At 40.6% G+C, this 25,769-nt stretch overlaps 1 protein-coding gene across 1 annotated transcript in view; it reads left to right on the top strand.

Moving 5' to 3' along the window:
- The window catches only part of Amon (prohormone processing protease amontillado), a 46,813-nt gene extending 23,165 nt beyond the window's left edge, over window positions 1-23,648 (top strand). The window contains exons 5-12 of the mRNA XM_076309280.1: window positions 180-256; window positions 4,516-4,780; window positions 10,655-10,867; window positions 18,114-18,214; window positions 21,009-21,242; window positions 22,100-22,264; window positions 22,379-22,496; window positions 22,583-23,648. Coding sequence (XP_076165395.1) covers window positions 180-256; window positions 4,516-4,780; window positions 10,655-10,867; window positions 18,114-18,214; window positions 21,009-21,242; window positions 22,100-22,264; window positions 22,379-22,496; window positions 22,583-22,747 — 1,338 coding nt within the window. The 3' untranslated portion in view covers window positions 22,748-23,648. The remainder of the gene's footprint in view (window positions 1-179; window positions 257-4,515; window positions 4,781-10,654; window positions 10,868-18,113; window positions 18,215-21,008; window positions 21,243-22,099; window positions 22,265-22,378; window positions 22,497-22,582) is intronic.
- Window positions 23,649-25,769: the final 2,121 nt, after the last annotated feature.

Genomic DNA, 25,769 nt, shown 5'->3' with positions numbered 1-25,769 from the left:
TGCTACTATTTCTATAATTCGTTAACGGTCGACACGGTCGCATATTTTGTCGTTATAGCAAGTTTCCGACAATACCGATACTTTGTTACTATCCTCTATTCCTTTCTCAGGCCCACGTTAAAAAAAAAGGGGGGTCCAATCGTTCGTGAAGAAACGAGAAACTGTTCTCTTTGTTTCAGAACGCCAAAGCTTCGTACGACTTCAGCAGCAATGATCCGTATCCATATCCACGGTACACCGACGACTGGTTTAACAGGTGAGAAACAATTAAAGGTAAACACTAATTGCCGCGTTGCACGCCGTGGAAAGTCACTAATAATAGAAACGACACGTAGGGGGTACGGAAATAATACTGAAATAATGCGATCGTCGGACGACGGGGAACCGGTTGGCATTGAGGGTGAATGGGTAAACGCGTTCCTCGGGATCGCGTAATTAATGATTTTACTGGATAGCAATTAGCGTCGGCGTTGGCACCGGAGGTTTATCAAGAGAAGAAAATTGTTCGTAGCTTCTCGCTCCTCCGAGCTGAACATTGTTTTTCCACGTTGACGACCCGGCTCGGAACGTGGAAGAAGCTACGAGACTGGATAATAATGTTTCAGGTCGGATGGAGGTAAATATACGTAACTTTTTATCTGATAATGAGAAATCGACTTTTGAGTTAGTCGATGAGACTTTTCATTGACGGGGCATTCCCTTCGCGGATAGATTTTCACGGGGCACAGAGAGGGGCAAGAAAGAGGCACAGAAGGGGGTCGAATCGACGTAACTATTTATCCGGTAACGAGAAATTGATTTTTGAGCCGGTCGAGGAGATTCTTCATCGACGGAGGCACTCGTGAAGATATTTACTGTCCATGGAGGTGGAGCAGAGGGACACAGGGGGGTACTTACGGATCGCAGAAAACATTTTTCTCTATTCATTTCGCGCGCGCGGCAAAGCTCTCTTTTCAACCGGAATAATTCTCGCATCCGTCGGTTACGTAAAAATGTTTTCACGACGAAGCGCGTCGCGAGCTTACGCAAGCTCCGGAGCAATTTCCTCGGGTCTGTTGCAACTGACAAACACGTTTCCATGATCGAGCAACGTGCAACGGAAAAATACCAACACGGTCGAGCAATTTCTCCCGGTTTTCTCCTGCTCGTCATCTACCTACGATTAAGTTCCTTTTTATATCTTCTCTCCCCCTGAAGAGGGTGATTCTTTTCAATCCGTCCATCCGTTGCATATTTTGCGAACCTGTCGCCCCCACCCTATGAAACTTCCGCGTATTTATGTCATCTACCTCCCACGAGTCCGCACACTCCGTGTCGAGCCCCTTTTACGAACCTTCATTTCAATTTTCCACCGTACCCGTTTTTATCGTCTCGTCGAATGTTTTGGTTTTACCGCTTCCTGTTAGCATTTAAACTCCGTCAGTGATAGCATTCGTAACTCGTGGCACTTTCCACGTGGAACTGTGACTTTCATCTCGGGAGGAAATTGATATCTCGAGTTCAATTAGTTTTCGAGCGAAATGGAATTTTTCTTTACCCTCGCGAGTGTTTATAGAAGGTGTTCCGGATGAAACTGAAAGTGTGAGTTTAGGACTTCGGAAGGAACAAAATTTTCCTCTGGAAGTATCGACTTTTAAAGTCACTGAAGACTGTTGGAACGAAATTTTTTATTCGCTTAGGGGTACTAAATTCATATTTCAAATTCGGTTCAATAGCGAACGAATCGTTCGAATTTTTCTTTCCCTTTTGTATTAAATTGAATCGAACTACCAGGTTTTCTATAAGAATGGTTTCTTCGAATCATTCTCGTTAAAGCTTCTCCTTCTCCGACAACCCTCTCCCTTTTCGCGAATTGTAGTTTCAATTCGACTTTTCGATTAACGAAGAGAAAGCCGTGATTCGATTAAGGGGACTAAACACGAAACTGATGGAAACGCTTTCTGATCGGGTCGTTTGCAAGGAATCCGTTAATCCGCGATATTGCACGCCGACCTCGTTTTAACGGCCTTATTTACTTATCGACGCGCACGTAAAAAAAAGTTACGAAAAGAGGTTTGGCGATGATCGTCTTGGCTTCGACGTTAATATCGTTTCCATCAAGATTTTCTCCCCTTCTTTCTCTCCCCCCCCCCCCCTCTCTGTCACTCACGTACGCGCTTTTTACGAGATTCGTTTCTCGATTTTATAGATCTAATCGGAACGCCATAATAAAAGGAGAGAACGCTTCGACGAACATAACGAAAGAAACGAGGCTATCGCGATAAAAGAACGAGTGATAAAAGTTGCTCGCTACAAGTGTCACTTGCGCGAAATATTCCACGAACGATTCCTTTTTGATGAGAAAAAATCCTGAATTGGTCAAGCTTGGACTCGGTGTTAATTGAAATCTAAAAGTTTACGTAATTTGTATTTTCATTAAATATTTTACATAACACGGTAGAGTCTCTTATAGTACTAGGTTGTTCAATAAGTTTTGTCGTTCGATAAAACTTATTGAACGTAGTATAATTATTTACGTAATGTAGTTGTTACAGGGATCAGTAAATATTTGAAGAAATGATCAATTCCTTTCCGTCTAGCTAAATGAAGTTTAATACGAGGAAAGTCATTGTTCTATTACCTCTGTCATCTCTACTGTGTTATCATTGAAAGCATCGGTTCGATGTTCAAAGAAAAACTTTGCGCGCGTTCGAATTGTATTGAGTCAACCCCAAGATTATAATTTCTTGAGCGTTAATTCCGTGATCGTAGAGTTTAACCAAGAGGATGGAGGGGTTTCTGGTTTATAATTCAACCGCTTCGTGTAATTATGTTTCAATTGCGGCTGATCGATTTCTAGGATAAACCAACCAGTCTCTTTTCGTTTGCGTAACAATTCACGATTACGTGATATTAATTTTCGTGATATTAACGTTCGATAAATTGTAAATCAGGAGTCTCACTCTTCGTAGAATTGCTCTTCGTATGGTCGCAAAATTAACGCTTGGTAAATTGCAAATTTTCAGGGGCCACCTTTTTGTTGAGTTCTACGATCGCGAAATTATCACTGGATAAATTATAAATCGTGGGCTGCCCTCTTTGTTCAATTCCATGTGAAACTATTACTCGATAAATTGTAATTTTGAGATGCCTTTGCATTTCCTTGGTCCCCTGATATTATCATGAATCTGAAAACGAGTTCCATAGATTCAGGGCATATTTCATCCGAAAACTTTGGATGCAAAATCGATCGAAAACTTTAAGATCAAACCACGATATTCTGTAGCGAGGAATCCGCGCGCGTCTTAGCCGCATAATAAATTAGTGTTTGCCGTGATTCGTTTGCGGGTAGTTGGTAAAGTGTCGGATGCGTAATCGAGAGTCGCAGCTGTTTCCAGAGCTATAAGCGCATCTAATAAACGGTGTAAACTTCTTTAGTAATTTTCCAACAACGGAAGTTTCATGTACGTCGGTTGCGTACAGCGAAATTTTCATTAAACCTGCGGGGTCTCCTTCGTGTGTTCTTAAAATGAAAGGTCACGAGATGAAAATACATGCGAAAATATACGTTTCAGGTGCTGATAAATTTTCATTCGAGGAACGCTACACAGAGATTCGTAAATTATTCACACGGAGAAAAACGAACTCCGTGCCCTTTGACCTACTATATTGCATCCATAATTTGTAGAAGACTTAAGGAGAGAACGTCTTAGGAAGAATAATTTGTCAATCTATAACAAAGTTTGAAGAAGAAAAAAATTAACGTTGTTTATACGTTTGTGTTCTACTTGAGTGAATGTCAGAGGGGAAATGGGTTTTGTTATTCCTGATCAGGCGCTGCCATTTTGAAACATAATATTCTGTTTGGTGAAAATTTTGGCTCCCTTGTTGGATGTTACGTGGAATGTTTATTGTCAATGATTGAATCATGTTTAGCCAGCATTCACTGAGAAACGTTGGACGCTCGTAAACTGAAATTGAGTAACGTCTATTGCAGAATTAACATCCATTGTACAGCCCACTCATTTACGATTATTCATGACACAAGGACAGGTCGGTAGGGAAGACATGGAAACAGGTACAGAGAGTCTTTCTTCAAAAGATTCTGTGAAACGGAATGAGTACCCTTGGGAGAGTCTACTATACTATTGCAAGTATAGTAAAGCCTTGCTTAATGTCCGAACATTTTCCAATTAGCAATACGCGAAGAAACGCAAGCATTGGAGGATAATCGAGGAACTGTGTATTTATAAAATTACCATTTAAATGGCGGTGCTCAAGATTTTTAAACCTGACACGATCTACGATGAAGTTTTCTCTTCAAAGCGACCGTACTCGCAAAAATAGTACCATTAATGTTCTCATAACCGATAGTAACGATCTATTCAACCGCTATAATCGTATAATTGTAAAATTTCAACTGTTCAAGTCACAGTGTTCAAGATTCATCAATTTGGCGCGATCTGCGATATCAATTTCTCTCTAAAGCGACAGTACTCGAGAAAATGACGTGATCGATTGTCTTGTAACCGACAGCCATGGCACCAGATGCGCCGGAGAAGTGGCAGCGGCCCGTGACAACGACGTGTGCGGCGTCGGGGTCGCGTACGACTCGAAAGTCGCCGGGATTCGAATGTTGGATCAGCCTTACATGACCGACTTGATCGAGGCTAACAGCATGGGACACGAACCCGACCTAATAGACATTTATAGCGCCTCGTGGGGACCGACGGACGATGGGAAGACCGTGGACGGTCCGCGGAACGCGACCATGAGGGCCATCGTTCGCGGAGTTAACGAGGTACGTATTGGTGTCATGTTTTCCTTCCCCCCCTGCACTCTCTCACCCTCGTGGAGATCCTTTTACCGACCTTCGTACGAGAACTCGAGGGTTGGAGATCGACCCTGGACGTCACGGAACGTCGTTTTCGGATGTTTACGACTTCCTCGTGGAACTCGTGATCGTTGAAACTTTTCGGAGAGAATGGAGAATTTTCCTTGAAATGTCCTTGGTTCGAAAGAAGAACGATTTATTCGATCCTTTGGTCACCGTTTGCGAAATAAAAAAATTAAAAAAAATATACCCTGTCGAGCGACACGTTTTGCGCGTATCGACTGGCACGTTCCGGATGGATAAAAAAAGGAGAACGAAAAACAAAACCAACAGACCACGATGTTCCTGGCTTTGTTTCAGTTGTTTACCCGGAAACTGTCGATCGACTATTTTTTCTATTTTTTTTTTACATCGAGGCCGCACAGTACGTCAAGCGGTGGGGAATTCGAGGGTAGAGAATTAAATTTTTACTTTTATTTTTACCCACTCACCCTCCATATTACGCACTATTTTTTCGTGACGTATTACGGTAGTATATTATTTTCATAATTCTTCGTATTATTATTATTCGTCTTTGATTGACACACTGTAGGTGCGTTGTGATTTCTCACGGGGGGAATTCTTAACGAGTTGGAATTTTAGTTTTCTCCATCGACAAACACGCAATGACAGGTGTTCGGAGAATCATTGTGCCTTCGCGTGTCGTCATTTGTATCCTTGGATATGCGTGGCACGATAGGGACGAAAATTCTATCGATTTCGTCTTTGTCGCGCCATCAATTTCTGACACGTCAATCCACAGACTGTATCGCGCTGTGGGACGCTCGGAATGGAAGCAGAATGCTCGTCGAAGGTTGCCAAAGCGTCAGATTGCAACGTGGAAGCTGCTTGTCACGATTTTATCGTCGTCTCTGGTTACCTAACATGAAACTGTCGTGCACCAATCGGGTCGCGAAGCGAGGGCGTGTATCATCCGGTTTCTAGAGTTTCGAACTTTTGGAAGATTTTATCTCGTGAACTTAGAGTTGCAGTATCTCCGGTCTGGTGAGAGTTATGGTCGAAATTCTGGACAGACTACAATTTTACGAAAGCAAGCTTTTGAATGTTCTATCGTTTTCTCAACTCTTAGCAGTGATATTTTTGTTCGTTTATTATCCTTTTACGAGTCTGTTTATAGTCAAGCAACATAGAATAACGCGACGTTTATGTTCAAAGTTTCTCTTTATGTAGACAGGTATGCAATTTTGGAAGTTTTACTCGCGAGATTTCCTCTATTTTATCTAATATTCCGGCAACTCGTGGAAAAACCAGAAACAAAATTTTACACGCGGACGAAAGTTTCGAGCCAACAAAAATAAACAACTTTGTATCCGTTACTCGTTGTATAAAGATGAGAATTTATACCATAGGTTGGAATACATCTGGCTGAGAAAATAAAAATTTAACTTTCCGATCGAATATGCGTCGCGAATAAGTCGCTGTATTCGTTGGTTTTATTCATCTTCCATTGGAATAAAATTTTACTTACTTGGTTGAGAAATCACAGTGAATCGTTTGGACGAAGATACGACATGAATCCAGACATAATCCCAGCAACTCGGGATAGTATAAGAAATGTCAAACAAGGGTGCACCTCGATAAAAGTCTTCTTCATAATAAGTACATACCCAAATCTTGTATTCGTATTACACTTATCCTATTTACTATCATCTAATGGTCTCACAAATAATAGTAATATGAGACTAGAGTCCACCTCGATAAAAGTTTCCTTCGGACGATCCAGGCAGTGCTGTCTTATTACACGGCTGGTCTAGCGACAATTCCCAGCGTTCACGGTTCGCTGATAACGCCGTTAAAGAAATTTGTCTCTCGCCGGAAACGCGACGCTCGTTTCTCAAAAGTGGCTCGTCCGTTTTCCGAGTCACGTACCCGAGCACGTGAAACAATTCACCCCGGATAAATATTCCCCAGCGTTTGACCTCCACGAATTTTCGCATTTTCAGCTGTGTTCTCTCCCCTCCTTGGTACATATCTTCGTTCCTCGTCGAAAATGTCGCAAGATTACACCCCACTGTCATATTTCTCCCGAACGATCAGCATTCCGACCTCGAGTCACCGTTTATATCTCCCACGTGTCGCTCGTTTTCGATGTTTTCATTCCCCTCGTCCAACGAGTTGTTCTTCTTTTCAACGCGTGCACGAGTTTTCCCTTGTGTCGTGCTTTTCAATGTTTTCCTTCCTACCGGCACGGAAAATTCTTGCACCGAGCCGCGTTGTTATCAAACGTTGTTGTCTCTCTGATTCAGTTGCCTACGCTAGTTCCAGAAAATGGAACACTCGTGGAAAATTGTTTATCGTTTCCAGTTTGATGCGCATAATTTTATTTCTCTTTTTTTTCTGCCACGAGGAAACGTAATAATATTTATCAACCGGGGAACCGACCTGCACCTCTATAAAGCATAAACGTTGACGAGAATTCGATCTTAGCGTTTCTTTTTTTTTTTCGTTTAATTAACTTTCGGTCGTACGACTTTTTTCCTTGATTCCAGGTTAAATAAGAATCTCATCACACGTGTTCCTGGTTTATAGACGTTTCTCTCGCTCGGGACGAACGAAAGGGCTCGAGGGATGATAAAGTCAATTCCTCGACTTCGTATTACTTCGTGTTATATCGGAAGTGACGATTAATTTCGTAACTGAGCGAGATATTTCTGCTGAGCTATCCGTAGGACCACGTCGTTTCACGCAGGGCACTTAAGACGAACGTAAACAAAGCACCCTTCGTGTTTATCGATCTTATTCTTCCGAAAACTTGGTCCTGTTGCAGGGGAGAGGTGGTGTCTTGTTTGCGTCACACACGTCAACGAAGTTACGACGCTTGAATTTCGTTGCCTCCGGAGAGCGTGGGCGAATTTCGGATAACGATCATTATAATAAGATTAAACTTAACGTCGAGAGAAAGAAGAGGGTAGTCGTTCAGTTTAGAGAATATTTTAAGCAGTAGGGGAAGGAATTTAATTTTAAACGGCTCGAAGAGTTACTTCTTCCACGGTGAAATTTCTTTTGTTCTCTGCTAAGACTTTCATTTGTATTCGAGAATACGGATTAGTAGACCAGATTAGGGGAAATTGGATGCTGGAAAATTTTTTCAAAGAGAACAAAGAACGGAGGTTGCCGAGATGGAAATGTAATTGAAAATTCTTCTTTATTCCGGATTAGAGATTGTTAGGCCAAATTAGTGACAATTGGACCTTTGAAGATTTTTCGAAAGCGATACGAAGGGAAAAAATGTACAATTTACGAGGGTGGAAACGTATCTTTAAAGTGCTTTAAAATTCGTCTATATTTGGGAACGTAGATTGTTAGACCGGATTATCGGAAATCGAATCGTTGAAAATTTTTCGAAAGGCAGAGGAAAGAAAGGAATTGGACGTGGGATTTGTTCAGGTGGAAACACATTTTGAAATATTAAACATTCCCCTGTATTCAGGAAGGGAACTCGTTAAACCCGGATCAATGGAAATTGGACCCTTGAAAATTGTTCAAGAACTCCCTCGGGTGTGTTCACAATCGGTAGAATAAAATGTAATTCGTTGAGGTGGAAGCACACTTTCAGATTCGAAACGTGTGGGCGATTTAAACGCATCGTGAGGAATGAATTCGAATCAGTCATTGAGAAAGAACGACGCGTTCAGATTTTTCCAAGTTTCCACGAACGGTCGACGAATAACCAATAATTGCTGGGAATCCAATCAGTGGTTGTACTCTTTATTCGGAACGGAAATGTCAATAATTTATCGGGGTAGATGGCGGTCTCCAGACCTAATTACATCGAAGATAATTAGATCGATGCGTGCAAAGGTTGCGGACGTTTATTGGCCAGTGTTTTTGTCGACAGTGTCGCGATAATGTTGTTCGAGCGAGAAAGACAAGCACCTGTTATCGACGAGAATTGTCCATGGACGATTTAATTTTGAATGCAATTTCGATAATCTCCTTGGAAGGTTTCAGAAGGGGTTTGAAAGGGGTGGATGAAATTCACGATCGCTCTCATTGTCGTCCATTGCTAATTAGTCGAGTCATTGGTTACACTCGATCGTGTACATCTATTTACTGTCCTTTCTGTGTGCATATCTCCTACTTGCTATGTAATGCATTCAAGTTGGAAAACCGTTTAGCATTAAGTAGGTCAAGCGTGGGGAAAATTCTATTCGAACAAAGGCTATTTGTCAAATACTTTTTTTCGTTTACTTTTTGAGGAAAAACTTTTCCCATGTGAGAGCTACGGTTCATACTCCATTTGTTTGCATGGACATAAAATTAAAAAAAAACATCTCAGTTATATATTCAATAATTTGGAGCACTCTTCCATTTTTTAAACAGATGAATCCCCTTTTCTAGGTGCGCAAAAGTTTTACCGAAAATATTATCCTGGAGTCTAATTAGGCGTTACTCAAGTGCAATTCAAGATGAAAATTATAATTATATAATTGTTATGATTTCTTAACCATTTCGTTCGGCGAATTTCTTGAAAGAAGTTGAATTTATAGATTTACATATTAATATACTACAATTATCAAACACCGTCGAGCAACTTTCCTGTAGAATGCAGCACTCATTGCAACTGACGTCGCAAAGAGCTAACCTGTTGCTCTCAGTTGTGAACGAAACATCGTAATCGAAGCGAGTCGATAATTGAAGGTCGGAAAATTGAATACTAGTAATTTGTAAACTTTTCATGTTTCTTCTAAAGCAATATTTTTTCAATATGGATAAATAAAATTTTCCAAAACTCGTCCAAAGTGACGAGTGCCAGTTTGTAAAAAGGATCTTCAATTTTGTTAACATTTAAGGATACACGACACTGATAGCGAACATGTTAACAGTTGTTGTTAAATATTCGGCAACTTTGAAAAACTCTGGAAGAATATCTCTTCGTTATCTTCCCAAAAACAAAAGCGTCTAACTCTTCAACGTTGTCCCTCGGTGCTCTCGAAGCATCGTCGATAATCGTTATGACGTCAGGAGTCTCACGGTCGTTCCCTGTCCATGGATCGTCGTCTCCAGTTTCGAAATCTCCTTTCACAACCGGTCGTGTTATGTGCTCGAGTTATGACAGGTCGTTACGTCGCAGCAACAGGCAATCAAGGCCAGAAGTCTTTGAGGGTTGGCAACGAGGGAGTGATCTCAAGGTGGCTTAGATGTTCTAGTGACGACGACGCCGTTCCTGGAACCGTTCCGATAGTAATGCGTTGGAGATTTATGTCAAATGTCGAGGGAATTTTCAGATAATATAACAATCACTTTTTTCTCAAGTGTATTAAACTTTAAGTATACAATATCTTTTCGACCATTGAATCACCTAGATTTTTTAACATAAATCATTGTCGTAGATTCACAGAATTTTCGTGCCTCTTTTTTAAATTACACTTTCCTATAATGGGGCTTGAAATACAAGGGGATCTGTCGCGCGTCCAAGAAGTTTTAAACAACACGGTATTACAATGTTGCATTTAACAAAAAGCTACTTACAAATGCGGGCAATTATACGGATAAATCTTTGCTCGAGTCGAGTTGGGATTAGTTACTAATTGGTAACAGTAACAGTCGTTGGATTGTTTGAATGGTACTCTGAGAAAAATCTGCTCTGAAACTTTGTAGACGCACTATGTTGATTCTTCGTTCTTTCTCAACTTGGAAGGATTGTAGATCGTAGAGGAGAGGATGTAAATATTGAAAGTACTCGAGTGAACGATTATAGAAATTGAAATTTTAGAAAATAGATAACACGATCGAGTAACAGGGCAGTTTGTTTTTTTAACACATGTTTTCATCCTATAGGGACGTCGGGGGCTGGGAAACATTTACGTGTGGGCGTCGGGGGACGGCGGGGAGGCGGACGATTGTAATTGCGACGGTTACGCAGCCAGCATGTGGACCGTCAGTATTAACAGCGCCATCAACGACGGGCAAAACGCTCATTACGATGAGAGTTGCTCGAGCACTCTGGCCTCGACGTTCAGCAATGGAGCTAAAGACCCCAACATAGGAGTGGTAAGTAGACGAAGGACGCTTAATTCTACTTGTTTTGAGCTTGCAAGCTGTTCAAGAGGATTTAAATCCTCTCTGGTTCGCAAATTTTGAAAATTAAATGGTTCTCGAAGAATCTGAAGTATTTCGAACAATTTTAAACGTTTGCAGTCGTTCAAGTCTACTTGTTTCGAGCTTGCATGCTCTTGAGGATTTAACAAAAATGTCAAAATTAAAAGGATCTCGAAGAATCAAAAGTATCTCGAACGATTCTAAATATTAATTTCGTATTTATGGAACATCTCGGGCGACTTTCAAGGTTTTCAGTCTCGAAGTTTTCACTCTCGCGCGACTTTCGAGAATTTTCAGACGTACAAGATTTATCGAGACTTTAAAATTGTCGAGAACCCTTAATTTCAAGTTACGGTCGAGGAGATTTCAAACTTTCGCGCGTTCGAGGCAGTTCGATGCGTGTTTGTAAACTGGGGCGAAATATTGTATCTCGTTAATACTTTTCAATGTGGTTTAATGCATCCCTTAGCAACTTAACGGGCATGTTCAGGACTCGAGCTTTGAGTTGTGCGTCGATCACAGGTCTGCAAACTTAATTACGTTCGATCAATATTTTCCTCGAGGGTCAATTCGAGGTATGCGAGTTTAACTTTTTACTTTGTTCTTAAAAGTTCTTTTTTCTACTTTGGGTTCAATATTGCTTCGATTGTAAGATTATTAGCGAATTGTTCTCGAGATACAAAACACGCGTCTTCGAAGTTAAACAGCGACGAAACTTTCAAAAAAATTTTACAAACCATTGTTGCCGCTCGTGAAATTCGCGCATGCAGTTATCCGAGTGTTTCACATGAGAAGAATGAATTTCTGCCTTGTGGAGCAAGTATGCGAACAGACCGACCGGATAAAAATAAATTAACCCCACGAACATGGACCGGGAATCTGAGAGGCGCAGCGAGAACGCGCGATTTGAATAAAAGCGTCGTAAAATTTCTCGAGGAATTCCTCTCTGTTCGTTGCAAATTTTTCGTGCAAATGTGAAGACAATCTACTGCAGTTTTCTCCATGTATCCTCGTATAACGATATAGATATTCACAAAGGGGAACATCACCTTTCAGATGCCAAGAAATCAACCCTTATTTTCTTAAGGGTAATTTTTCTCGGAAACTACTGTTCCCATTAATTTGAAATTCGAACCGTGTATTCACACTAATACTCTTTATTGTTGCATTTGGATATAATTTTTTGTCTCTTATAGTATTTGAGAACACTTTTAAAAAGGTAGATGCTTTCGGTAAAATTTATTCATTTTCCTTTAAAATTCGCCGTTCTCACGTAATCAATATTCATTTAAAATCTCTACGTGTAACAATAACACTGTTTATCTACTTTCTAAACATCCTAATTTTATTAAATTCTGACTAATAGAACTAAAGGAATCCCCCTCCACAATGTGACTAGAGAATTGTAGTAGCTTGAGACGGGAACGCTCATATTTTCTATGCACATTAGCATATTTTTATGAAAATCGACATAATTATTCCTCAAAGCGTACACTTTTAACAAATGTACGAAACATTTATATCGGACGTTTCATATCGTTAGAAAAAAATTTACAAATGTCACATTCTCTTCGACTAGATATTCTTTCAATTTCTCATTGCTGTAAATTTACACTGTCCAATTACGTCATCGACGTTTCATTGCATAATTATAGAGAGATTTTCACGTCCAAGGATCGTGCTACATTGCTCTGTGTTCATCCCTTATTGTCAAGGACGTTCGAAGCGATAGATCCCGTCGTGATTGCCATACTCGGTTCTCGAAAGGATCCATAATATTCCTGAAGGAATATTATGGACCATGGAAACACGAGACGGTGCGATTAGTCGAGCAAGAGGCGACATTTCTCTCGATGAAGCGATTTCTCATAATTCTTGATTTCAAGAGGAAAGAAACTTTCTCGATAGGGGTCATCGGTGCGCCCTATGGATTTAATTTCGTATTAATTTTACGAGGGAGGTTTGGTGGTATAGCTACGCGTGGATCGTGATAAGAGAGCACCAGGGACAGTACCGATCCGTAGATCGACGGGAATGAAATCCACCCCCACGATGACTTCTTATTATTCGAGCGCACAGAGTGAGATTAGCTCGTGAACGACGACTACCCTGCTGGGACACGTTGCAACGTAAAGTTAGTTGCCGATGGAACTTGCGGATATTGGACGTTTGAAATTTTATCGATCGAGGGAAGCTGTTACGATCGTTGTGCATTGTACAGTATGGGACAAAATCAGAGTCCGGTTAACGTTTTTATCTGTTTCGTGCATATTCACTATCACTGGTTAACAAATTCGACACTGACACTTGGACTTTACTTTTATTTCTAAATAAGATTTTTAACGGTCGTTCTTTTCCTATCGACTATCAATAATTTTAATATTACTTTTCTCCTACGTGCGAGGGAATAATGCTATTTTATGCCTATCAAACACGATTTTACTGTTTATTTCTATTCTTTAACAAATTGAGAACCCAAACTCGAAATAAGGCACTACTTGCTATTTATTGACAATTACGTAGACCAGTGTTCGATCCATTTCTACTTGACTTTGTGAGTGCAGAAAGTAGTGTAATCTCGAAAATATTTCCATTCCAGTATTATCTATCTTTGTGATTCGATCATTTCTCGAGAGAAGAGAGCATTCTTCTCGAAAACTATTGACATCAGCTTGCGAGGATATTATTTCCATTTGTAGGGATTATCGTAAACGAGCACCGTGGAATCTCAGCTCCAAAGCTTACTGGACTCTCATAAACTTTGTACCGTGGCTTTGTGGATGCTCGATCTTCCGATATGAAAGCATCCCCGTATAGAACGAGAAGCTCGGTCATTGTTATTCGTTGTTCCTCTTCTTTGTCAGTTCAGTCGGGAACGATTCTTGCGAGATTGCGTCGCGATAGCAACGTGAGATTGATCGAACAAGCGCTGAACTCGTGTTCGGTTTCAGGAACGAGCACCCCCTTCGTTACACGTATTTCAATGCCTAATTTAAAATTCTCGCGGGCAAACCTAGGTGGTTGCCTGGAGGCACTCGACGTTCCATGAATCATAAAAATTATTTATTTTTTTATTACACCTACCCTTTGAAGGTGGATTCTTTATTATATTGCATATAAAAATGTATAAAACTACAATAGGTATACAAAATTTCGAGAGTTTTTAGAAAGTTTCTCGCTCGGTATGAATAAATTTAATATTTTACTTTCTTCGTCACAATGGATGGTGTCCAGGGACGCGAATAAAATAAATTCATCTTTAAAGACAAACACACGATGCCAGGTTCTTAAAGTAAATCCAAGCAGTCACCTAGAAGCTCCATAAATAAGAAAAGTGATTTATTCCTTTGGCACGCTTTAATTTTCTTTCTCTGTTCATTCTTAATAATTTTATTCTCTTTCTTTTTCGTTAAATAATTTTGGTTCTATTAAAGAAACAGTGCCAGATCCACTCACGGATAAACCTAAGCGATTATCTAGGGTCACTCGAAGCTCCACGAATAATAAAAATTATAAATTCCTCACTCTTCCCCCTACTCGCTATTAATAATCTTAATATTCGGTTCTCGCTACCAGGGTATAATAATAATATTTTCTACACGTGGCCGCATAAAAATGAAACAAACGAGGTTTCGCGAGCACACGCAACTTCGTCGATCGTTCTTCGTTACGAAGTTTACCGAAACACGCAACAATTTATCGCCATTTTTCACTGTATTTACCCGATCCGTGTGCACGGAGTCAGTCAAGTTCATTCCTGTTGAAAAGCGATAAAAATACCGATGGAAGAGGTCAACGCTGGAGGAAGAGTTATTTACTTGAAAGCGGGGTATATATATATATATATATATATATATATATGTATGTATATACACGGAAGGTCGCATTCGTGATGTCGCGACGGAAAATACAAAATCATCGAACTGGGTGAAAGGGGAAGGCTTCTTTCAATAATCTTTTATAAGCTGGTCGTTAACCGCTTGCTACCTCGCGTCATTTACAATCTTAGCTCGCGTTCTTGGATAGATTCCCCCTACCTCGTTTTCAACGATCGACCACTGAGATTTTATGGACGAACACGAAAATTTTACGCTCGATCGACTGAGAAAATAAAGAAGAGAGACGCACGGGGGCTTGTGGATGCAAAATCACGCGCGCGCGGGCACGTCTACAATAAACAAAAATTGATTTTCGGTGATTTAGGAAATTCCGAACGAGTATTGGGGCTGTTTCTACGGGTGATGGTGTTTTCATCGTTTTCCTAGGTTGGTGACGATTTTTACTGTTTTAAAAAGTAGATTTGTGGGAGACCTCGATAAAAGTATTAGGCAAAGATTATCCGTTATGATTCGGTTCTTCAAGGTGAGGAAGAACTACCCTTTGAAGGTGGATAAGTGTTTCTTTATTATATTGTATATAAAGATATATAAAAGTATAGTAGGTATAGAAAATTGTACATGAAGATATATAAAACTATACAAAATGAGTGAAATATTTCATAAAACTGTACAACAAAAATTGATAAATATTTTTCATCGAAATAAAGAAAATAGAACTTCCGTCTACGTTGTAAATATTATCTTCGCCGAAGTTCGATACCAACGATTTTATATTATTTATAAAGGGGTTACTTATTACAGTAACTTTCCGCTTTCGATACTTCGATGTTTATACGGTTCGAGTGTGTGATAAAGTTTGTCATCTTACGCGGCAGAGTGTTATTATCGATTGAAGCAAGTTACCCTCTCTCTCTCTCTCTCTCTCTATATATATATATATTATTGTTTTTTTTTATATATAATATATATATATAAAGTTTTGTAAACTTACGATTTCTTTTTCTTCGTGCAAAAAGTAGTTTTTTTTAAATATTTCAGTAAAATAGATCCATCTATAGAAATTAACAGCAAAAATTGCTCCAACTGAGAATAAAGGTAACTTTGTTCCATCGTTTCTCGTCGATAAATCATCCCTTTTTGAACCCCCACTTATTGGTATACACTCTGCATTTACCACCTCCACCCTTCCAATAAATCACGCAAAGTTTCTTGCACCTGTGCTCGCAGGAAATTTATGCTACGAGGGATTTAGGAAAATCAAACGTGTTTCCCTTCGTGCTCGATTTTCTCGCTTTCCCCCCTCCTCTTTTCACTGAGTTCGTGAATCGCGATAAATCTTCCGAAGGATTCGTAAGTTGACATAAAACCGCGGAGAAATGAAAATAGCGCTGGAAAATCCATTCATTGCTGTTTAGAGTCATTATTAAAGTCATTATTAAAACTCTCCCCTCGTTTATCAAAGTAGAACTATCGAGTATTTTTCGTGATAAAAATATTTGGAGAATCCAGCCATTGGTAGACGAGGTAATTTAAAAATAAAAGTATCCCCTCCACTCGTTAGTCTTTTATTTAAAAAAAACAATAAAATCATCCCCATTGTTGGAGGAGAACCATAGTGTTTTTAATCTTTCAAAAAACTATCCACTCTTTCTCCCTTCTTATCGAGAGAGAACTAAAATGTTTTCCTTGTCAAAAAAAGCGCTCTAATTTTTCAAAAATGCATTTCTTCAACCCACTGCTCCAAGGAGAATGTTACATATTCAATTTTCCAAAAAGGGAAAATTCCCTTTCCCCGTTTCTCGTATGAGACTCGTCACCTTTCATCGTTCTCCGTTTCCGTGATTGGTTGGAGAACTTTTAACGCGGAAAGTTTTCCTATGTAAGCTCGTTGGGAATTACAGGGTTCAAAAGCGGAACCGCTTTAATCACCCCCTGGGAAGGGTTAGGGCAGTTCAATCGCGTTAATCGACCCTCGATCTACGATCGAGCCTCGACTTGCGTTCCCAGCGTGTGAAGATCAATTACGCAAAGTGTCCCGCGAACTTCGGACAAGAGTACGGAACGTTCTCGGCGTTAATTGCCAGCCGTAGGATTGCCCTTTGTGAACTGGAGACGCAAGGACGTAACACGGTAGTCCTGTATCCTAATGGTTGGTCGCCATTAGTCGCGGAGATCAGTTACGCGAATGGAAATAGAGCTGAGGAAGTAAGATCGGGAAACTTTGGTATACCTGAGAGTTCTCTTTCGGACCGTGGTTGGCTACGTAAATAGATTTATTGACTCGGGGATCGTTTAGGAGTGTTGAATAATAACGCGTGGGAGTAGAGTGCGGATATTGACAGGAGCACCGAGTACATTAATAGTTTAAACGGTAATATAGAGGGAAATATTGGTATCGATAATAATATTCGTGACGATATTCACGCGATGCATATAACATTCGAATTAACGCAAAAACGAGGAGACTGAACGAAGTGAAATATTTGTTGTTGATATTTTTGTGAAAAAATGATAGAGGCTCGTTGTCAAGGGTCATCCAGCAAATTCAAGAATAATTTATTTCAAACTGAGTATAATTCTGTGTAATCTCGTATCTCGTGCTGGGGATGCGACATCGCATGAATGTTATTTTAAATAACTATTGCTTCGTGTGTAAATGTTAATTACTTACTCGGACGGTTCAGAGACAGAAACATTCTAATCCAGATGCAACTATACACGTACTATTCATTCAAGGAATAGTCTAATTTCAATTACACGATTAAATTATTGTATATTAAACGCTTCAATTTCGAAGTTTTAATCTAAATTACTCTAGTTCTAAATTACGAATGTGGGATAGCAAAATTCTAATCCGGAACTATCCACGCACGATTTCCTCGGTGGAAATTACAATCTCGATCACACGAATTATGCTAAATAGTTAAACAGAATTTTTATTTGTCGTTTATTGCATGGAAAAAGAAAACAATTCCACTCACTCCCGGAGCAGAGTTTATCGTGTTCGATTAAAAAGCGCTCAACCTCGAAAGTTTAACAAAACGCTTGAAAATTCGTCCTGTATGAAACTAGTTTCGCCAAATGCACACGAGCCGGGCCGCGAAAACGTCGGTTAAACGATCATTAAAATGCAAATAACGAGCATCCCCCTAATGAGGTATACTGGTTAACGTCAGAGTGAATTCTAATTTCAGCTGGAGAGGTTGCTCGGTTGCAATTAAGCGCGGACAACGTAACCAAATTTTTAAATTTTCAAATATTAGAACTTTCAAATTTTTTAATTTTTACATTTTCAAATATTTAAATTTGTAATATTCCACTTCTATTCCACTTTTTTTTTCTCCATTTCTGTTTTTCAGGCCACCACTGATCTGTACGGCGAATGCACGAGAACGCATAGCGGAACATCAGCTGCCGCCCCCGAAGCCGCAGGAGTGTTTGCAGTCGCTCTCGAAGCTAAGTGAGTTTACCAAGGAAATTTTAATACAGATCTCGATCGAAAAGGATCCTCTTTGATCTTCCCTGAATGGTGATATTTTTTGTTGAAAATTGGCAATAAATCCGTAAACCTCGATTTCTCTCCCCATCGACGACAGTGTCGGTTTGCAAACACGGAGGTAAATTTTTATCGACCACGGGGGATGGGATGGAGCTTCTAGCAGCTTTCAGGAACCATGTTGAAGTTTTCTTATTTCATTTTGTCGACGTTGCATTGAGTAATATCGAATTACTCGCTCCGCGACCGGAAAGCGTGCTTCATTGGGGGTGATTTTTATTTTTGTCGAGTTCAATATTCTGTAGAGGGTACCAGGGATGTTTTATATAACTTTCTCGATCCTTGGATCGCGAAATGCATTTCCTACCATCTTGGTGCACCACGGGGATGTATAAATCCGAAATCCCCTCATTCTGAACCAAGTCATAACGTGATGACTATGCAAGATCTTTAGACTCTAAGCTCTGGCAGTTGTGAAAACATTTTTCGTTGTTACCTAATATAATTCCACTAGGAATATAACCTGGCCTGAAGCACTTTTTGCTTTTTCATTTATTTTCAGTTCCGAAGATTACCAAGCTTTTATCTATGACGTTGATCTCTAGATTACGCAATAGAAGTTTATCTTTCTTCTAGTGTATTAATACAGTATGACTTGGAATAACTGGACTCATTGTTATCCAAATCATAGTCTAATATAATTCCACTAGAGATACAATCCAGACATTTGTTTTTCATTCTATTTATTTATCGTTCACCGCCTCAGAGTATGAAGTTTTCGTCTATGATTTTGATCTTTGGATCACAAAATAGAAGATTATCTTTCCCCTGAACCAGCAGGGGATGCATGACTCGAAATAATTAGCCTTTATTCAAGTCATGAGTCCATCTTTATTCAAGTCATAGAGCGACGAGTAACCAAGATCTTTAAACTTCAGTCTCCAGCGGTTGCAAGGACGTTTTCTCTCGTGTTATTTTTGCTGCTGGAGTCTAACACAATTCCACCGGAGATAGATACAGTATGGATCGACGTTGGACAGAGAAGCTTGAAAGCCAGGGAATTGAATTTTTGTTCACTCGGTTAGTTCGTCTACCATTATTTTGTGACGCGATAATGAAAACCAGCGGCAAACGCTTTGGCTATCAGATCAGTTTCCATGGAATAAAAACCCGAAATTAAAATTGCCTCTATGGAGTGGTTGATCGACGCGAAAGCAATTTCGTTCATCGTCGGGGGAAGAAAACACTGGGCGAATGATCGATCGAGAATGTTACAAGGGTCGACTCTTTTTTGTCGATATACTTTCTCTTCTGAGAAACAAGCATCATTAACGAACAAATTACACCCGATTTAATATTTGCTTAGGTACTTTTGTTTTACGATTTTTAATCCTTTTCGGTACAATTTTTCTTCTGAAAATAAAATACCATTAACAAACAAATCACCTACTCTATGTTTAATATCATTGCTGCAACTTTTTCGAGGAACTTTCTTAACTATCTACACGATTTATTTCATCTTTCCTGAATCTTGATAATCTTTGAAAGGAACATGGTGAAATTTTGGAACATTCTGTGCAAAGCGCGAGAACATTGCGTTTAACGAACTATAAACAGCGAGGGACATTCGAGTACGAATTATCAACACCATTTACATACCTATACAAACGATGTGTTGGTTGTTTCACAAACAACATAAATTCCATTTAAATTCACCATTCGCATCGGACACCTGATAAACGGCATAGATACGGGACGAAGTTGACACTTTTCTCGCTTGTTTAATATCGAACGATATTATAATTCATAACGTACGGTTATTCGATTTCTCGTTTACAAAAAAAAAAAAAAAAATATACGTACAGTGATCTCATACGAGATATTGTTAGGATAACTACTGGAAATTCGATTCGGATAACGTTGAATATACCTCTCTCTGTATTTCCGTGTCGGTTATTTTTAACAAAGTTTTCGATATTTGCATGGAAAATGTACGTCGTGATTTTGAAATCGTTGATTACCTGCTCAATTATCACCGTACACGATGTTTCGTTGACTCGTTTTATGGGCGAATCGCGGACAAGCGCCACATACGAGCTCGTACCTCGAAATTCGCTTACGAAACGATTCGAGTTTCACGGTCTGAAGAGTTTCGAACAAATCGCGCTAACGCGGAGCAACGATCCTCATTGTTCGACTCCGTTCACGTACAAATTCGACATATTCAAAGTTCGTTGCTCCGCGATTCAACGTGGCGCGTCGCGGGTGCGAAAAATTAAAGAACAGAACGGAAGCTCGCGGAGCGTGAAAGGTCATTAATGGGGCTCGTCCCCGAGCTTTCGAAGCTTCTCGTCGAACCGAGTGACCCAGAAATGGGGAAAGCGTCGCTAAAAGACCCGAGGTTCCATGCGAGCCACTGTCCCTCTGCTTGGTGTCCCCCTACCCCTCTCACCTCTCGTCCTCGTGTCCCCTACTTTCAGCTTCTTTGAAGACCGTCCATTGACAGCGGTAAATATTGATTCGCTCGAGCGTGTACTCGTACAGTGTGTCGTTTCTTCGAGAAGACTCTCGAGTATTGGTTGCATCTGCCAGAAGTTACATTTTGTTCCTTTCCGATAAAATGATAAAACTACCGTCTCCCAATATTTTTCCTCAGAATCTCAAATTTGATCATCTACTGCCCACTTAAGAGGGGAAGATCAATCTTACAATAAAATTACCTAGAACCTTATGTGACAAATGTACGTATCTGTTTCAGCCCACAATTGACCTGGCGCGATATCCAGCACCTGACGGTCCTCACATCGAAGAGGAACTCTTTGTTTGACGCCAAAGGTAGATTCCATTGGACGATGAACGGCGTCGGTTTGGAGTTCAACCATCTCTTCGGTTACGGTGTATTGGACGCTGGTGCTATGGTCGCCCTGGCAAAGAAATGGAAAACCGTGCCACCTCGGTATCATTGCGAGGCTGGCTCGGTTCTCGAAATGCAGTGAGTGTCCATCTAAATGGTATCGATCACCTACGGGATCGCCTGGCGTCGTCACGAGATATTCGGACCAGGAAGTGGGCAGCAATTGCTTGTTGCTAGGTTGCAAAGTTGCGAAGCATGCGAAACAAAAGCATCTAAACCTGTCTACTTAGGTTATTACTCGTGGATGAACAGAGTATCGATCTGTTGCTACCCCTGCACACCTTCCTGTTCCATGTCCCATCGTGTTACTGCTCTGTTTTACACGACGAGGCTACTTAGCTTTTCTCTGGTTACATTCCCTGAATGACAACCTTTTCTTTTAGTAACCTTCTCCTTTAGTGTCGATGTGAAACCGTAGAGTCAGAGGACGACTCGATTCTTACGTTCCTCCTCCATCTTAACAAAATTTGGCACATCGAATACGAGACTCCTATCGATAGCTTTATCCCCTCTAGGATCAGTACACTCTCCTTGTAAAGCACGTAGTTCGAGCTTCCAACCTTTCGATTCACTGTTCTCGTCAAAACCATTTTGATGGTTATCAATGTCATCGCATCGATCGGTTTCGCGGTTACGTTTAATTGTACTATTTCGAAACAGTCACACGTAACTTGTTAAGGCTGATTCGTATCATCCATTCAGACACGGAATGTTAGGGAAGGATTCGAACAAAAGCAATTTAGTATTTATACCGTTCATGTCTGGCAATGAAACGTGATATACGTAAGAATAATATATAACTACGATATGTATATACAAATATTTGTCTCTGCGAAACAGTGGTCTGAATAGATGATATAAATTCCTTCAAGGGAAGATCTCCAGTGAATTGTATGAATCCGCTGGAAGGTGTCTCTGATTGATGTCCTGTTCAGACAGGTGACCAGCGACCGATCGATCCTGTTGAAGATAAAGACCGATGCCTGTGCTGGTACCGAGTACGCTGTTAATTATCTGGAACACGTGCAGGCTGTAATCTCCGTGAACGCCACGCGTCGAGGTGACCTAGAGTTGTTCCTAACTTCACCAATGGGCACTAGGTGGGTGAACGAGTTTCCACGTGATCATGGACCTCGTAGATACCATCGAAGAAACCTCTCGCGTTGAAAGCAACCTTACAAAATGAAAATCGGACTAAGAGGAATTAATTTCAGATCCATGATTTTGAGCCGGAGGGTAAACGACAACGACCACAGGGATGGCTTCACGAAGTGGCCATTTATGACGACCCACACCTGGGGAGAGTATCCTCAAGGTACCTGGTTGTTGGAGGTAAATTTCGAGGAGATTCTAGTGTGTTTATTTAGACGATTACTAGTTGGAAGAGTATTGGTTTGAAAAACTTGCATGTCTTTCAGGTGAGCTTCAACACTCAAACACCTCAGCGTGGATGGTTTCGAGAATGGACCCTGATGCTGCACGGCACCAGAGAACCACCCTACACCGGACTTCCGGCGGCCGATCCTCACTCGAAGCTGGCGATTGTCAAAAAAGCTCACGAGGAACGATCGGCAGCTATGTAACGATGCACTGAAAGGGCACATAGGGACATTCATATCGAGAGATATTTTCGCGACTAGTCTTATCGTTTAAGGATCATTTTCACAGGCGACATAAATTTGAACGCGATCCCCCGATTGCTTGTCCGACTTGATCCTTTGGTTTTTGCACAGTTACGTTCGAATGTTACGACACAACCGACCTGCATTTCTCTGGGATCCCTGTGATACGCCCAAATCGAAGTTTGCCGTTCAGCTTGTCGTTATTGTTGTTTTCGTGCACGCGGAGGATTACAAGTACCATCGTGGACGTTGACTTGGCGGAGGGGAATGGAGACAGTGTCAAACGAATGACCAAGAGACGCGTAACGATTTATGTATTTACTTAACCCCGAGTAGACAGTACATTGACAATGTAATTGACGTTCTTCGATGATCTAGGCTACCAGGTAATTATGCAGGGTTTAAAGAGTTCTCCAGTCGCCTCAGAGTCAACGTCCGTAGCAATCGGCGAACATCTTGAGCAAACGTCAATTTAACGACCAGGTAAACATTGAAGATCTTCTATTCATCGCGGCAAGTCGTTTGACTCGGCGGGAAGAGGAATATCGTTGTGCGTGTCGATGATCGACGATGATAGAGTAGTCGAACGTTTGGGTCAGAGAACCTAACCCCCGTGAGTGCTTTTTTTTGGGAACAAGGATCATAAGAACTACTCCTCGCAACTCGACAAGCCCGTCCGTCTCGAACCAATTGAGTCACGAGTTCGTAGCTGAGCTTTTAACGTGTAATCGGGTTAAAAGGGGAAGCTGGCGAGTAAGCAATGTCGGTCCGTGCGTGTCTCAAACGTTTGTATCTCTCCGCGGAGGAAATTCAGAGAATCATTTTGGATGTTGTATATCTGTCATAGACTATTTAGATGTTTGACTATATATATATATATATATATATATATATATATATATATATATATATATATATATGTATATATATGTATCGATAATTGTATGCACCTATAAACGTACCGGTTCGCTTGCTTTAAATTTCTCGATTCTCACGTAGACGCAAACTCGTATCCTAAACGGAGAGCTAAAGGAGACGTCAGCACCCCGCAACGGGAAACAAAAAAGAAAACAAAATTTAGAGCACGCAAATTTTCATATTTTTGGATCTCCAGTTTTTATATCAATGACTTTTGAAATCGTTCCCACGACCATCGGGCGACTTTCTTCGTTAAGAACTCGCATCGGCCACAAAGGTGCCTCGCGTCTTCTTTCATCGAAACGACATATCCACGTGTCTCGGGTCCTCCGCGTTACGCACAAAATGTATTTCTGATAGTAAGCATTTTTTACAAAATTCGCCGATAAAATATATATCTATAACAGTAGCGACGAGGTCCAAGACCTTGACGACAGTGGCAACATTGCCAAGAAAACAATTCTTATTTGACGTTCGCGCGCATGGATCAGACTCGATTCAAAAGACACGCAATCGATACCCCTTTCTGCCAAAAATTTGGTTTTGGGACACTCTTTAAGAAGCAAGTTCGTTATTTTACTGCCGTAATGTTTTTCATCGATACACCAAAATTGAAGCACTATACTTTCGATTAAAGAATTAGGTAGACGTGAAATCAAGCACTTTGCAAATATTGACTCATCATTTTTCTTTTTTTTATCGATTGCTCTTAACATTTAATCGCTTTCGAGAAACGAAAGTACTCTGAAAGGAGGGAGTAGCCTCTGGTGGCCCTATTCCGCTCCGATTTTCACACGCAAACAGCAAGAGTCGATCTCTACGATAGGAGTCCTCTTGTCGTGTTCTTTATTTACTCGCTGTGAGCGCTTTTTCAAAGCGAAAGGGAACTACAAATCGACGATGTTCCGTGACTTTCGAGGGTCTCGGGATGTCTATCAGTATTAGACGATCGGCCAACGATTGGATTAACTGAGATTATATCGAATCGGAAGGCTCGATGGCGCGATTGGGACCGCGCGAGTGATCCCCCGCGAGGTTGGACTCCCAGTTTCGCATGAAGAGCCTTCCTCGAAAAAAAAAAAAAAAAACTATTCCACGTATTTACACGATCTCTGTGTGTGTGTGCTCGTATCAGAAAGGCCCATTCTACCCTGCCTCTTTCCCCACCCCGAATCCCGATTTTTCTCGCGGAGTGATCCCGCCCGTAGAACGAGACTGAACCGAACTGGAAGTGAAATTGATCGCGATTCTCCACCAACGAGCGAATATTCGCAAATACGATGCGTTCTGGCCAGTTATCACGTACTACGATTGTATATCGTAGTTTTTGAGAGACGACTTGTGCTTGCCGTAACTGCAGAAAAAAAATTCTTGATTTTTCCGATCGCAAACGGTTAAAAAGGTTCGTGAAGCAACGGGAGGAAGTGAAATGGGAGAAAGAGTGTGCATGGTAGCGAAAGCGAGAAAGAGCGCGAAAGAGCGAGCGAGAGAGAGAGAGAGAGAGAAAGAGAGCGAGCGAGCGAGAGAGAGAGAGAGAGAGAAAGAGTAAGAGAGAATAATATAAGACGAAAAGAAAAAAAAGTCAAATGAACAGAAAAAGACGTGTAGATACTCTAGATACGTAGCGGTCAGAAAGTTCGAAATTTATGCGTAAACAACATGAAGGACGACATCAACAAATGAATACATATTATATATAAATACATATATATATAAATATATATATATATATATAGTCGAAGTGAATTTAATCAACCTTATTCTGTACGTGATGTACGTGGATGAATAAAATCTTTATTTTTTGGCCTGCATCGTTTTTATATGCTATACCTGCGATCCATTGACGTCATTGCCTCCCCTTCGCATTACGCTCGCGGAGTCTATCGGAGCGGATTGAGGGGGGGAGGGGGGATGATTTTTTTTCTTTTTTTTATTCTTTCTGTTTCGTGGAATTTACGCGCGACGACGACGACAAATGGGCGCACGGGGAACGTTTTTCTTTTCTTTTGTTTTTTTTTGTTTAACATTTCTCAACGTGTGATCGTGCGTTACACGAGACGACGAA

Source organism: Ptiloglossa arizonensis, chromosome 4 (assembly GCF_051014685.1).
Source record: "Ptiloglossa arizonensis isolate GNS036 chromosome 4, iyPtiAriz1_principal, whole genome shotgun sequence".
NCBI lineage: Eukaryota > Metazoa > Arthropoda > Insecta > Hymenoptera > Colletidae > Ptiloglossa > Ptiloglossa arizonensis.
Note: the sequence above shows the minus strand (reverse complement) of the source record. Positions and strands in the feature narration are given on the sequence as shown.